The sequence below is a fragment of the Myotis davidii genome, unplaced genomic scaffold (assembly GCF_000327345.1).
Source record: "Myotis davidii unplaced genomic scaffold, ASM32734v1 scaffold143, whole genome shotgun sequence".
NCBI classification, from domain to species: Eukaryota; Metazoa; Chordata; class Mammalia; order Chiroptera; family Vespertilionidae; genus Myotis; species Myotis davidii.
The window spans coordinates 5,253,056-5,269,761 of record NW_006294876.1 but is presented as its reverse complement, the minus strand read 5'-3'; the positions used below and the strand labels follow the sequence as shown (position 1 = coordinate 5,269,761).

The window sequence follows — 16,706 nt, the reverse complement described above, 5'->3', positions numbered from 1 at the left end:
GAGTGGGTATCTGCATTAGATGGTGCCATATCTTCTTGGCCCTTAAACTTGAAGATTGTGGGGGTAGGCGTTATTATGATTATTACTATCAGACTTGGACAATTTATGGAGTAGAAAATGTGAGGCCTATGGAGAAGGGTATCTGCCCACCTGGAGGTCTGCAGAGGCAGGATGCAGGGGGTGCTGTAGGATGCCAGGCAAAGACCAAATTGGGGCTGGCACTGAACACCACATAAGAAACTACTTGTGGTGTTAGGATGGAGACCCATGCTTTCTGAGCAGAGGACTAACAGGGGAAAAAGTTATGGCAATGTGGCAAGAGGATAAATTTGTGAGACAGTACCAAAGAAGGCACATGGGTCATGCAGAAGTACACCTCAGCTATGAAACATTCTCAGCCATTTGCCTGCCATCTGGGAATTTATGAATAGTTCAATATGCATGGGTTTCCCATATTTCTCAATCATTTGTTTAAATTAACTTTGATTTTCTTATTCTGACAGCTCTGTGCTCTGAGGCCCAGCAAGGTGACTGGAGAAGACCACCTTGTGATTCCTGGTTAACTATCCCCAGAATCACAGCTGAGGGTGCAAGGCATCCAGAGACTGAGCAAAGGGAAAGCCAGGAGCTCCTCCACTCAGGCTCCCGGAGCACCTGCGTCCGGTGGATTCAACCCATGACCAGCTCTTTTGAGAATCCACTAACTGGAACATGTCAACCCTATTCTCTAGCATGTTTATCTTGAGCACAAAGCAAGCTGTTACCAGGGCTTTGTCTGCAGCACAGCATCTTGAAATATGAGTTATTCTATGAGACTATTCACTCTTCGTTTTGTCCATCAACCCAAGGAGAACATTTACACATTTGGAACATGGTATAATAAAAATACAAACTTGCAGAGTGCATCCTTGACCTTTGAGATAATAACAACTATGTTCTAAGAAATCCCATCAAGTGCAATGCAGCGCACCTAGGTCACGTGTCATCTCAGTGGAAAAGGGGGCTTGATTCTAGACTTCATCACCATGATAGTTAGCCCAGAGATTCTGATGGCATAGCAACTGTCCTAGCAACTTTAGTCAGACCACATGTCTATAATGTTATGTACATATATAATATAGTGTCACAATATAAAAATACATAATAAATACATGTATAAATGTTAATATTTTTTAAAATAGAAAGTAATTCAGAAATGTCACCCTCCCCTTCCTCCAAAATGTGATTCATTCTGTTCCTTCAATTATTCATTCTGTTTCTCCAATTTAAATTTTGTAGTATGATTTTTTTTTCTTATAACCCATCACTTGTGGGTTCAAAGGACCTATCCTTTAGGTAGTCTACTTTCCAATAATTAAAATAGTCACAGAAACTGAGAAGATCATTTCTTCAAATTAATAACTTCTGTTCAAAGTTTCTCAGTCCTGGAATGAAACAGATTGGAGGACTGGAGACCCAGTTATAAATCACAAATGCTCCGATTTTACTCCACTGTCAGATGTTAGCTCCCAGCACAGTTTATTAATAAACTCTTTTAAAATATCTTCAACATATAAAATCCAGGCTAAAAAAAAATCAAGTTTCCTTATTTTCTGTCTTATTTATTGATTTTCTAATTATGCCTTTAAAAAATACTTGATACATAAATGTCCGTCCTGATTTGCATTTTTAATTCTTTAAGAATTTCCAAATAAGTTGCTGTGTTATTGAGTAAAGTTTTTTTTCCCAGCTTAGAAGAAAGGCAACAGTTACACGCTCAGTTTTTAGTAGGCTGGTCAATGCAGAGGACTAATAATGAAGGAGGGATTCAGGGAAGAGTTTTGTTTTGTTTTTAAATCCTGCATACACTGTAATAAGAATATTCCTTTTTGCTGGCTGCTATGGCTCAATGGTTGAGCGTCGACCCATGAATGAGGAGGTCATGATTTGATTCCCATTCAGGGCACATGCCTGGGTTTCAGGCTCAATCTCCAGGAGGGGGTGTGCAGGAGGCAGCCAATCGATGTTGGTGTTTCTCTCTCCCTCTTTCTTCCTTTCTCTCTAAAAGTCAATAAAAACTTACTATTTAAAAAGTAATTTTTGCTTTTGTTTCTTAAAGCATACATAATCAAATTGGGTGGTGTCTGTTCAAAATCCTCAAATGATCCCCATCACCATCAGAAGGTCATTAACATTGGCCTTTGGTCCTGTGTGACCTGCCCTTGTCTTTTCTCTGTCTCCATTGCTCATCGTTCTCTCTTTTATTCACTTTGGCTCCAGTTCCTCTGGGCTTTGGGAAGAAGATCTTGAGCAGCCAAGGTGCTGCCCTGGCCTCCTCCGAGTGGCTTCCTTTCCATCACTCAGGTGTCCACCCAACCTGATTTACCATAAAAAATAACACATCTGCCCCGCCCGCTTCCTCTCCACTCTCAGTCCACCTCCCTTTCTCCAGATCCAGCCTTTGCTCCCATTTACCCCCTGATATATGTCACATTCATACTGGTTTTCTGCCCCATGCCTATCCAGAGCGAGGTAAGTGCTGGGAGGACGGGGATCTTGCCTCATTTTTTTCAATGCTGAATCCCCAGCACCGCGGGGAGGCCCTAGCTCACAGCAGGTGCTCCACATTATTTTCTGACAATGCAGCTTTGACTAGAAACTTTGAAATTTTGAAATCAAACCAATGTTTACAGTCCACCCTGCAGGAGAAACGTCTAATGCCAGGCAAACTGGTACTTAAGAACAAAGAATTCTGGTGCCTAAGAAGAGATCTTAGAAGCTTAGAGTATTATATAATGGTAAACACTGACACTGGCCCAGCAAACATTGTGCACATAATAAAAATGTTTTTCTTATAGGTCAGTGGTTCTCATCCTTCCTAATGCCGCGACCCTTTAATACAATTCCTCATGTTGTGGTGACCCCCAATTTCATTGTTACAAATTGAACATAATTAAAGCATAGTGATTAATCACAAAACAATATGTAATTATATATGCGTTTTCCGACGGTCTTAGGCAACCCCTGTGAAAGGGTCATTTGACCCCCAAAGGGGTCGCGACCCACAGGTTGAGAACCACTGTTATAGGTTCATGTCTTCATTTCATGAAGGGAGAGTGATTTTTCCCACAAGGAAAAGCCAATACTACATAAAAAAATGCTTCTGCGGCACACACACCTGCATCTTGTTTACAGGAGCCAATGCTGAATATATTAGCTAATTATAGATATGCAGATATCTTGTTTTTCCTTAATGCAAAAAATATATAAAAGCATGGGAACTAGTATAGTGCCCCGACTCATGGTTGAACACCCAGTTTCTATTAGGTGAGGTGGGGCTAAATGGTAAAGGGACAGAGAAGTCAGAACAATAAGGAAGATTATTCATAATTCACAATCTTCATATTCTGCTGTTACCCTTCAGGGCTTAAGACATTAAAATGAAAAAAATCTAAATTGCAAAACAAATGATCATCTATTGATTCATTTTTTAGGGTGTTTATTGCAGAAAAATTAAATCTAGAGCCTGGAGGACTAGCAGAAAGGGGGAAAACGTTAGCTTTGGAAACTCTGAAACATACAAAACATTGTGCAATATTTGTTAATATAGATATCTATGCTTACAGGGGTGAGGAAATTGCAAATCTGAATGACCAAATTAAGGAAATCATGATTAGCTTTGAAATTTTCAAAAGGGGATTTCAATAACCATAGTTGGCACTTGCCCAACATATGATTAATGAACCAACGTTTGAGACCATGTGGTCCTCAAGATGGAGCAACCTGATGTGATAAAGCCAACCGAGTCAAGGGGAAAACAGTCTGTTAGTGGGACAGTTCCAGAATCCTATCTGCAGCCCCACAGAGCAAGAGGCATTAGGCATCCTTCAGTCAGAGGTGTGCTTCCCAGGGTTCCTAAGTGCTGAGTGAGAATCTGCATTCCTCTAACAGGTGGTATAGGCAGATTAATGCCGCCACCCCACCCCAAGAATGTCCCTAATCCCCCAACCTGTAAATATGTATGTTATATGGCATAGGAGATTAAAGTTGCTGATGGAATTACGGCTGCTAACCAGAATACCTTAAAATGAATTTTTATCCTGGGTTATCTGGGTGGCATTCAAATCTCCTAGCCACGCAGTCCATCACCTCCTGCTTTAACCACCAGCTTATTCCTTGCCGCTGGCTGAGATGTACCTCCATACCTGATCAAACTGAAGTCCGGTAGGACCAAGGCACTCTCATTTCAATATCTGCTCTCCATAAAGAAGTGCCGAGGACAGGGGGTTACTCATTACCCATTTCCTTGATTCAATGGCTAGCCTATTGGACAATGACCACCAGTCAGTGTTACATGATTCTCTTTTCAGATACCTTCAGTGAGAAAGACAGAAAAAGTCTTCTTGACATCCAGGTTGCACACAAGTAATGAATGACTCACTATTATAAGTATCTTCTCAAATGATCATTCAAAAGAATACAATGTGAAGGTGCGCTCTGGCATATTGGTTTTTGTCCTGTTAACATTAACCTTCATATAGACTAGGTGGGAGGAAGGGAGTCTTCCAACAGTGTTCCCTGGCCATCATTCTGATAAGGAATCATAGGTTGGGGCTATGATTTCTCTATAGAACAGGATGCAGCATCAGAGGAAAAAAGGCAGGGTAAGCCAGATTCGGAGACACCCTGTTCATGCATCTAGTAGACACCTCTGGATTAACCAAACGGAGAGAGTTTGAGCAAATCCCTGCACTTGATCAGAGTTTTTAGGTAGTTCCTTTCTTATATCAATGTTTTCTGACAATCTCAAGGGTCTAAGAGGAATTTTAGGTCTCACATTTCCTTTAAGGATGCAAACAGTCTCTACTAGTACCAGTAGCAAGCCTTTCAAAAACTACCTAATAGTGTATGGTAGTCAGCATTAAGGTTGTCTTTCTGCTGCCCCTACTGGCTTTTGCCATGAACTCCAATCTCTCAGTGTTAGTCATGGTAAAACAGCTTGCGGGTCTTAGGCACCTGAGAGTATCTTACACCAAAGACCTTAAAAACTTTTTGTTGTTTGGAACCACCTTCAAAAATAACTTTTCTTTTCTTTTCTTTTCTTTTCTTTTCTTTTCTTTTCTTTTCTTTTCTTTTCTTTTCTTCTTTCCTTTTCTTTTCCTTTCCTTTCGTTTTTTAAATGGAATTTAATATTCCCAAATATGAGATATGATTTCTCAGGACCCTAGGAGTTCTACAAGGACCACTAATCAGTATTACATGTTTCTCTTTTCAGATACCTTCAGTGAGAAAAGACATTCATTTTAGGGAAATATTTTTCATCAGTAGAGAAATATCCCTGATTCTTCAAATCGTCCATGTTGGGTCTCCCCTTATCTGCAGAAGTTACAAACCAATCTCACCTTCTTATGAGTCATGCTACTTCCAAGTTCTGTCAGCATGCTTGTTTGCAAGCCCGATAATCATCAATCATCAAAGTTGTATTTCAGAGTACCTTTTACCATCAGTAAATTTTAGTCTCTTCAAAGGAATTTTTGCCACAGGTAAGGGAATTAGCATATCTTTGTGTGAAAACTGTTTAAATAGATTGTATGGTCTCTTAGTTTAAGATAGTGATTGACTTTTTCTCAGAAATTGGGATAAAAAATGGGGGACATCTGTAATACTCTCAACAATAAAAATAAAATTTAAAAACATTTAAAAAAAGGAATTTTCCTTACCAATAACAGCACTGAAATCCCAGTGTCCACGGAGCTTCTCTTTTTTTTTAGCTTGAGTAAGACTGGACACCATCAAAGCCACAGAGAGAGCCAATTGATTCAGATGCTGTCTGGGCAGTTGGTATGAAAAATTACCTTTTGCTTTTGAACAGCTACCATTCCATTCTCTCTCCAAATAATCTCTAATTCTTTAGTACAATGGCCAGGTAAAGTTACATTGATTAAGCTCAGAAATTGCCATTTCCCAGCCTCTTGTCAATCCAACAAGCATCAGTGTGGACTCAATTCTCCTGCTGGGAGGGTTATAAGAATAACCAGCCCTCCCCACATACAGGAGGGTTACCTGGTTGCTCTTCCTTACCTGGGCCACGCTGATCTGTTCCTTCTATCATTACATGAGTTGAATCAAAACTTTTCCCAAGCTCACTGTGCCTCATCTATTTCTGAGCATCCATCAACATCTTTTTCAAATCAGTGATGTTAAGCATAAATACTTGAAATTTTACAGGGGAGGGAAAACATCAATTCTGATTTTTTAAAAATTCCAAGGTACTCAAGTGGTGGTTTTTTTTTTTTCCAATGAACAAGGACTTCTGTGGTATGCCAAATAGTTCCCCTCCATTGGGGATGTCCACATTCCAATCCTGAAACCTGTAAATATATTTCTTTACACAGCAGAAAAGATTTAGCTGCTATGCTTAGATTAAGGAATTTGAGGTGCAAGGTTTTTCGGATTATCTGCTATAGTTTCACCACTGCTATAGTTCAGGGATGTTTTGGTTCAGTGAGGCTTTTGTGAGCTGTCTTAGGAAAGCTGGTCTTTTTATATACAACTGTCTTCAGGGAAAACACACTTTTAATAGTAAGATTCTTTCAAAAAAATCTTTGGAAATTGAAGATAGCCTGCATAGATCCAAAGGGAATGCAGAAATTGTTTCATACATAAAATTAATATAAATAAAACCTAATGTCTACTCAATGTTTTACTTTGTATTCAAGAGGCAAACTCATTAAGATGGATTGTAAACGTAGATGAGCAATTTGAAGTGCTTTTCTAACAAAAGAGATTTTTTTCTTTCACTTTAATATTAGAGGTTTGGTTAAACAGTGCACTGGAGCTACCAGACAAGTATAGTCATTCTACAATGATCACCTACAGCTTTACATGAAACATTTAAAAACCATTTTCAATGATGAAGTGCCCTAATCGGGAAGAGATGTGTCAAAACATCTATGAGATAGTTTTGGAATAGAGACATATTTTTTTCTAAAAAGAATCTGTTTTTTGAATGACAGAAGTGTGGCTGGGCTAGAAATCTACACACACTTAAATGGGTCAATTGAGGCTCTAGTTCAAGTCAGGGAGGCTATAGTCCTCTATGGTACCTGGCTCCAGCTCTGCGAAACACTTCCAGGATGGAGCACATATGAGCAGAGACCATGGTCATTAACACATTTGCAAGTGCCATCAGGTTGAGGAGATCTGAAATTTTGAATCTAGAATGAAGTAGAAGAATAACATTGGAGAAGTTAGAAAAACAAATGGTCAGAGGATCAAGAGGTGTGAGTACAAGATCATTTACTTAGAGTGGATTAAGGAAAGTGCTTGCAGAAATACAGGAAGGCACAGAACTGCAAAGAAACCATAAATAGGGGAAGCATGCATTTTAATGTGTGTATAAACAGAAGATGATATGGAGGCTCTTTGTGTTATTTACTTTTTCTCTTAATTCTTTTAGTTTTAGAGAGGAAGGAAGAGGGAGAGAAGGAGAGAGGGAGGGAGGGAGGGAGAGAGAGGGAGAGAGAGAGAGAGAGAGAGAGAGAAAACTCACTCGTTTTAAGAGAGAGAATGGAAGGGAGGGGTGGGGGGAGAGAGAGAGAGAGGGGGAGAGAGAGAGAGGGAGAGAGAGAGAGGGAGAGAGAGAGGGAGAGAGAGACTGATGTGAGAAACATCGATTGGCTAACTCCTACACAACCTCTACTGGGAATTGAGTCCATAACCTGGCACAATTGGGAATCAAACCAGCAGTTTTTTGGAGGGTGAGATGATGTTCAATCAACTGAACCACAAGGGCCAGGGCCTGTGTTATTTCCATCAGTGCCCTGATAAAATTTTCTCTCTAGTCTGTGTGGCAGGGCAGGAAAACATGAAGACTGGAAGGGAAAAAGCAAAAGGATGACAGATCAACAAGATGTCTCTTCTTTGGTTCAACAATTTAGAAATTTGTAACTTGGAAACAAAGTCTAATGGTGGTGAATGGGCAGTACTAAGAAGCATAGTGGTAGCAGGAGGCCAGAGGCCAGGGGTTTTCTGCCATCTCTGGAGACTGGAGGAAAGAACTTTAGGTTGCATATACTAGTAAACTGGGGCTATACCCCTGAAGGAGGGATTGGTTCTTCAGGTATAGGTCTTTTAAAAAATATGACATAGGCAATCTCATTCAGAAATGTGCCAACAAAACAAAGCATGGAGACTGCAGCAGGGACGTGTCAAGGACTGAGGGCCACACCAGAAGCTAGGAAGAGGCAAGGAAGCATTCAACCAGAGTCTAAGGGGAGCCTGGCCCTGCTGATAACTTGGTCTTGGACTTCTGGCCCCCAGAATCTTGGGAGAGTGAATGTCTGTTGTTCCGAGACACCTAGTGTAGTATTTGTTACAGCAGCCCCAGGAAACTAACAGACTCCTGGAGCACAGACAAGCTCACCCCTGCTTCCCGCTTGCTAGTTTGCTCTGTGCATGGGAACACTCCTCCTCAGAGAACTCTGTCTGTGGTTCTCTGTCACTGCCTTCCAGTTCTGCTCAAACAGCATTTCCCAGAGATGACTCTCCTGACCCACCTAATGTAGAATAGCAGTAGGTCCCCACCCCCATCACTCTCTACCCCCACTTCTCTGCTGGATTTCCTTCAGGGCCACTAACACCATCTGACATATGATAGATATAGGTCTTAACTTGTCTAGTCATCTGGGTCTAGTCTGTTCTCAGCTGTATCATCAGCGCCTGGAACTTTTGGGCTGCTCAGTGACTATTGTTGAAGGAATGTATTCATTAATTCCACCTTCCCATGATATCAGTGAATTAAGCATTTGGACATATTTACTGCCCTTGTATGTTGCATGCATGAAAGATTCTTAGATTCTACTTGTTTCAACAATGCATGTTTCTAGTGTTTCGTATAGCTGATAATAAATTTCAAAACATGAATGATGAACAGTACAAGTAAAGCAGAATATGGACAGACATTCTGTCTACAACACTATGAGATTGATTTTACACTGAACTATTAGGAAGAGATTTCCTTAATTTACATTTGTGACATATATTGACCATAACCCACATTTCTTAACCTCTCACACTGGCTTGCAAGTCTATGTGTGTTCTCTCTGGAGATATGTGGATTCCCCTGCCATTTCACAGTCTGGGAAATTGAGGCTCAGAGAGGTATAGAAACTTGCCCAAGATCACAGAGTTGGAAAGGAGTAGAGTTCAAAGGCAGAGAGCGTCGCTCCAGAGCCAGTGCTGTAAGCTCGACAGTATACTTTCTACTGACATCTAGTAACTGACACAGACTCCTCTGCAAAAATACTGAACAATTTATGATGAAGGAAAGAGAAGAAATGGCTCAAAGGTAATCAGCAGAAAAGATGGATAGCATCTTCTCTTGAACTATATGAGGTGGAAAGAACCAAGAATAAAATAAAAATTATGAAGCACTTTAAGTGTAGTAGACAGGAACAAGTCTGAATTTTTTTACGCTTATGGAATATTCTAAAAAGTGGGGGGGATGGGGACGGGAGGGGAAGGTATGCATATTTTTATACACAGAAGTTAATTTCTATGTTTTAGTTAATGTCACCAAAAAAGATAATGCCAATCTAGGAAAAATATGTGTAAATGGTACAAATATATTGAAAGTATATGGAAATGTGTGTGCAAACACACACACACACACACATACACACACACACACACACACTCCAAAGGACCTATACCCTAAAATCTGAGCCCTCTTCTGTCAATTCTGAGTATAGATTAGCTATATTATTCTGGAAAATTCTAATTTAAAATTTTGTGTCATAATCACTAGAGGAAGCGGGAAGCTCTGACTCCCCGAGGCTGGATTTGGAGCTGTGCTAAGCACTGTCACAGGCTGGGGACCTGCCCTACCAGGGGCTGAACACCTGATATGATAGTGCCCTGTCCATCCACTGTCTGTTGTAGATGCCTTAAGATAGGATCTCTACATTCTTAATATTTGATTCCCCTACTAAACACAAAACTCTTTTTCCCTCTAGAACTAAAAATTCCATTTCTTTGAAAACAAAAAGTGCTTTATTGGAAGTAGGATGGTAAGGCAATTAATAAGAGGTTTGTTAGGAGTTAGGAAGATAAAATTAGCATGGTTTCCTACATACATTGTTCTCATCTTCAAAGTGTAAGTTTACTCTATAAGACCTTCAAACACTTGGAACATTTTGGTTGCATATTTGATAGATGAAGCTAATTTCTCATGGAAATAGAGGAAGTCAGGTCAAAAAAAGTAAATTAAATCTTCATCAGTGGTGGTCACCAGTCATTTCCATCACACAGAAGTAAATATAGCTCAGTCCTTCCCACGGTCACATCACGTAAGTTTTTAAAAAGGGCATGTTATTTAAGTGGATGGTCTTATGTTTAAAATATACATATTGAAACTATTTAAAATTTTAAGTTTAAAATTGTTATCATATTAATTTAAAACTTTAATTGAATTGAATTTTTAAATTTATAATAACAAAAATATTTAAAATTTTTCAATATTAAAAATAATCCATTCTTGTCATTTGAAAATGGGCAAATACTTTTTTTTAACCCCTAGGTCACACATCACCTTGAATGTCACCATGTAGCGTACACACAGACATATATGCTCCCATTTATGTATGACTGTCCAGGTGTGACTATGGGTGCCTGCTCTAATGTGTGCATGAGAAGAAATGAGGGGAGATGCAAGAGGGAGGAGCATAAATAAACTTAAACCATTACAACCCATAACAGGCACCTCGTATTGTCCCCAAATCCATGGGGTGTCCTTAAAATTCATAACTGAGGAAGAGTTCCCAAATAGAATGAAGAAAGACTTGTGGAAAAATCCTAAGAAGTTATCAACGTTTAGGCATCTTCTTAAAAATGCCTATAGTACAGACATATGAGCAAGTTTTCATGTTAATAACTCTCTAGATTATCTGCAGCTCAATTTATTGTGACAGCCCCAACAATTCTGGAGATAGAATATGATAGACATAGTTCTAATATTATTGACATCCATCCAATCGTGGCTCTTCCTTTGAAATTAGTAGGAAGACCCATCGACACATCAGCTATTCATTAGCTCATAAAAATGCACTGCACAAACTTGGTGCACTGGTGGGAATGACCCAGACCCTCTCCTTCTGCTTCCTCCTTCCCAACTTGTTTCAATTTTTCTTCAACTGCTTTTCTTCTGATCTTAGTCTGGCTGGGATCTCCTGTTTGCATTATGCCATCCTATCCCAATTTTTGGACACTCGCTGATCTTCAAAGTATGTATAACTGAGTGTTCTGCCCTGACTGAGTCAGGGCAGCCAGTGATTGCAGACTCTACCTTAGTCACAGGTGGTTCCGAACTGACCACACTGGGTCCTCTCTCTCAGTCCCACCTCCCTGATGACTGCCTCAAATCCAAGTTCACCAGACCGGCAGGAAAACTTGTTCTGCTGATTTATGGAAGTGAGTTCTCAGCTCTGTTCTCATTAGATCTGGCATCATTTTGAACAAACCTGAATGTCTAGGCTTCATTATGTGAAAACTGTTCGAAGTACTGTAATAAGGAATGAGAAAGACATGATTTATGACCCTCCACATTTAGGAGATTTAATCCTGCTTTTTGCTCAATGGCTTATCCATTGTGTGAGCAAAGTCAATACCAATAATGAAATGTAGACTGGAGAGCTAAATCAATGGAATAAAATGCAATAGAAAAACTAGAAGACTGGGTAAATGTAAAAGGCTAGAGCCTGCAAGATTAGTATTTGGACAACAGGTAATTTCAAAATTCAATACCTGTGTATGAAAACATGACTGGCAGTCATCTGTCACAAACAGAGGACTATTCCTAATGATTCGGGCCCCGAGTTAGGATGAGAGAACAGAATAGGTCTATGGAAAATGACACATCTCTATGCATGTGCATAAGGAAAACACATGTGCACTCCTTGTGTGACTGAAGGAGAAAGGGAAACTCCAGATGACTTATTTTGTATTTTATTTAGGTCCTTTACACATTTCCTGTTCCTTTGGATTTTACTAACTTCCATCTCACTTTGTCAACTTGGTATCAGCCTATATCACCCTTTTCTTTATTCTCATCCTAGGCTCCCAGGTGCCAGGGAAACATTATCATGAGGTCCTGGCAGTGTTTGGAGCTTGTCAGTTTGCATACATTAAGTTACTTAGTCCCTACAAAGACTCTACAATGGCGGTAGCAGCAGCTCTCTTTTAAAGATTAAAAAAGGGGGTAGGGGGCGCTTGCAAGGTCATAAATCATATCTGTCTCATTCCTTATTACAGAACTTTATACATTGTTCACATAACGAAGCCTAGAAATTCAGTTTTGTTCAAAATTATGTCCGATCATATAAAAACAAAGCTGAGAATTCACTTCCATAAATCAGCATACCAAAGCCCTGTCCCTAGGTTTTCCTACTGGTCCAGTGAACTTGGATTTGAGGCTGCTTGTTTCAGGAGACACAGCTGGTGAGCAGGGAAGTGCCATCGGAAGATGCATCTGTTGACACTGATGTGTGTGTTGGTCACTGCTTCATTGCACCGCCTCTTGTCCACCCTAGGGCCTTGGGGTGCTTCTGCTGTGGCCACCCATGTCTACAGCCAGCTGCCAGGCTTCACTGCCACTGAGAGGCTTCAAGGCCAGTCCATGGATCATACAGCCGAGACAGCCAGATCAGTGACTGTGAACTGCCCAGGCCACGATGTCTGTATTTCCTGACAGCATGACTCCTTGTAATAGAGTCGGACTCCAATTTTTGATGTTTTGCTTCTGACAGCTTTTCAGCCTCACTCTCCCTCTGCCCCTCTGTCCATATCTGAGCAAGCTGATAAGAGAGCTCGGTATTTTCTCCAAAATTCTTGGTTATAACACAAAGCATCAGAAGAGACTTCAAACTCAGCAAGTCCCTGTCCACATGTGGGAACCTCACCCTGCTCACCCTCCACCCCCTATAACTACCAGGAAATCCTGAGCCAGCCTCCTTTCTTCCTCTCAGAAGCCTAATGGGTCCTGCTTGGGAGCCACACTGCTCACCCCATGAAGCCTCATTATGTGAATAACTCACCTCGTGGTATGTGTGTCCTCTCATTGGTCTTGACGTGAGACCAAATTTCAAGATGGAGGGCATCGTGCTTTGGGGGTGGGGGGTAACACATACTCCTGAACTAGCTTTATATCAACAATGGAATGAAATACTTTCATGACCCTTAGAGAAACCCTCAAAGTTGTAATCTTCAAAAAATGATGGTATGTGGTCCCTTAAGCAGAAATCTGTCCTTCATTTTGAATGGCCATTTTTTAAAAATTAAAAACAGAGAAAGATTAAGATGACTTCCATTTGGCACACATAAGCTTAATTTATTTGTAGGACAGTTCAATAGGTGGCGTGTTTTGGCATTTTTAAGTTATCTTAGATGGACACTACTTTTCTTTATCTCAACTTTGGTACTGCTGGCCATGGGATCTGAATAATTCTCTGTGGTGGGTGCTGTCCTGTGTATTGTGAATGCCTTGAAGCATCCCTGGCTGAGATGCTAATGGCACCACCACAACCCTCTCCAATGGTGACAATAAAAAAATGGCTCTTGATGTTGTCAAATGTCCCTTGGGCGATAACACACCTGGTTGATAACCATTGCTCTGTATTTATTCCACAATTGACTGTCCTGATAAGACTGAGCATGGATCAAGTTCTTTGAGTCCCAGCGGAAGAGTCAGAAAAAAATGAAAAGCTGCTAGGCTATATATATCCAATGCAAGCAAGCAAAACCTATAATAAATTGCAATTCTGTCTTCAAATTTCTTTCCTCTCTTAAACTAATTTAGACTCACCCTAAAAATTGCTTACATGCTATAGATGCAAGAAATTACATTCATAATTTACAAAATCTTTATTTTAAATGATTATTCAGCTGCTTATATGCAAATACTTGCCCCTCATCTAAAAAATCAGAGTTAGCTCTGCTGACCACCATGATTTTCCTGAAATATCACACACCATAATTTATACACTTTAACGTATTTCTGAATTACAAAGCATGCTGACAATTGTTTATATGATGGCCACAGACATTAGTCTCCTTAATGGAACACATATGTGTATTATATCTGCTGGTACTTTTGTGAATGGCTCAAAATTCTTGGTTATAACACAAAGCTGGTTTATTGCCTAAAGTTCCCATCCTATTAATGAGTTTTCCAGGGAGGACAGATGATAACATAGACTGAGTGTCGTGATCTTGTTGAAAATTGAGGAGCGAACATGCTTTTTATTTTTGTAGGATTTAAAGGCAGAAACAACTCCAGAGATGGAATTGGGAAGAGAAAGGCAAATCACACCCAAAATACAGCGGTTGACAATCTTACCTTTCTTAACACTAACACATGTATCCTTGCTCCTCTACTTCCCAGTATTCAGATATTAAAACAGAAGTGCGAATGGTAGGCAGGCCAATTAATTAAATGAAAAGTGCTATGTTTCAGTCTTTTAAATGGGTCAAAGTTTTCAAGCTTCACTTTTCTTATTTCTTTCCCATTGTAATGTTATTCTAAAAGCCTCACTGATGATGCTCCTGGCACTGGTCATTGGAGAAACCAGTAGCGCTTACCTCAGCTTTAATTTTATTGTCTCCAAAGCAGAGATGCTGTAAATAGGCTGCAGCATTGGACTGGACCGAAGGAAACTGGTGCTGCAACATCTGAATCACTTCAGGCAGCTCCGGGTCTCTCCATCCAAATTCTCTGAACAGAAGGAAGCAGGAGAACATGAGCGAGGAATCCTGCCACACTGTCCACACTCAGTTACCTTCACAGTTACAGGAATATTTCACAAACAACTGTCCTGGTTTTCTTACACATGAACCCACTTAAGAAGACTTCCTTAAATAAATGGTTTGTATATATATAAACCGTTTTACACATATACTATCTTACATGTGTGTGTCTACATACACTATCATACATGTGTCAACTAAAGTTATATGTGTATGAAGACTGTGGAAAAAATGACTTAAAATAGCATCTGATTTTGTTATTATATACCTTTTGAATTTGGGCTTAACAGGATAATTTACAAGGTCACATGTATTTTCTAATATAGTATTTCAACAGTCTGATTCCAGTACAGCGTTTAGCTAAATTATCAGACAAGAAGAAATGTAACTGAATGGGTACAATCCACAGTGTCATAACAGCAGTTAATGTCATCATTATTTTTATGGTTATCATTATTGCTAATGCCTCTTCTTTAAAATGATTCTCTGAGGATACATGTGTATCAACAAGAAGGAAATTATTTATTTAAAGAGCTGAGATTAGTCATACGACGTTAACACATTTAATGCATTGTACATTCTTTTTCTGTATTCTTCTCTTTATATCTTAGATACTCCACGAAGCTGATTGTTTATATAATTCTAAGAAAAATGCCCTAAGATATTTAAATCCATTCTAAACCATAAGGTTGATTGCACCATTAAACAAATATTTTTCTAAAGTCAGTCAGTTCCACCAATTATAATATCAAGCTAAGAGGGCCAACTATTTGGATTCTATTCATCTAACAGGAAGCCATTTTTTTTTTTTTAAACAGAGAAATAAAAAAGCAACCTCTGAGACCACAGATAAAAACTTGACCCCAGGAGCCACAAAAGTGTCCTATTTATCTGAAGGATGGGGAGGAAGAGAAACGAGAAGGCTTTGCAACAACCACTCTACTTCTGGATAAACGGCTCAAAAGCGTACATCCTGCTGATGCCAGGTCAGGGCTGCCATCTGAGAATAAGTATCATGAAAAATGAGAGAGAGAAAGGAGCAGACAGAGGTTAAAAGTTTCCTCGTAGATTCTAACCTGTTCTCTTTATCTTTCCTTTATCACAACTGGGAGAGGTTGTCAAGCATATCTTGGAACCCGTTGGTGTTTCCCTTACAGCTACTGAAGACACTATGGAACAGGAGTCCTTTTGAACTGGCTTAGTTTATTCTTATTGGAAAGATAAAACATTCAATTTAATATGCAGTGAGCATTTAATAAGTTTCCCTGAAATGTTAGGCGCACACACATTTTCAAAAGGACACATATAGTACAGTAATGCTTCTGCTACAAAACATAATTAAATGATTGCTGATAATGGACAAACTATTGACGTTTTCTTGGCGATGTGATCACAGTGGAGAACAATTATGGATTAAAACACAGGAAGCTTATTTTTCTTTTTAATTTAATTTCCTTTTGTTGCATGACTCTAAACCACTTCTGCAACATCGAGATAGCACAGTCCCTCTTCTTTTAATAGCAGCCTCCTAAAATTACATTCTTGTACACTTTTTAAAAAATCTACAGAATACCTGTAAATGAAAATGTGAAGTGCCATGTAAAGACACTAGATGGCTAGGATAAATTCAGGCAGGCTTGTGCCATTGGGAAGTGATTAGTAAAAAATTCATTTCAGCCTGTTTTATTAACCAGGTGGTAATGGTTCTATTATGCTTACATGGCATACATCAAGAACACCTTTGGAGCAAGATCTCTAGGGGAACAGTCTTAGGGACTCCCTGCTTACATCCATGAAAATATGCTTGTGTGAATGTATACACACACACACACCCCAAATTCAGAATAGATGGATACCCCAAAGAATCAAAGGAAGGACCCAAGTTCCTGCATCACAGGTAAAAAGAAAGGCTCTCCTGAACACAGACA

At 39.6% G+C, this 16,706-nt stretch overlaps 1 protein-coding gene across 2 annotated transcripts in view; it reads right to left on the bottom strand.

Moving 5' to 3' along the window:
• Positions 1-16,706, bottom strand: part of CTNND2 (catenin delta 2) — a 339,572-nt gene that overhangs the window by 215,782 nt on the left and 107,084 nt on the right. For both annotated transcript variants that reach the window (XM_006769453.2, XM_006769452.2), the window contains one exon: positions 14,614-14,746. In XM_006769453.2, coding sequence (XP_006769516.1) covers positions 14,614-14,746 — 133 coding nt within the window. The remainder of the gene's footprint in view (positions 1-14,613; positions 14,747-16,706) is intronic.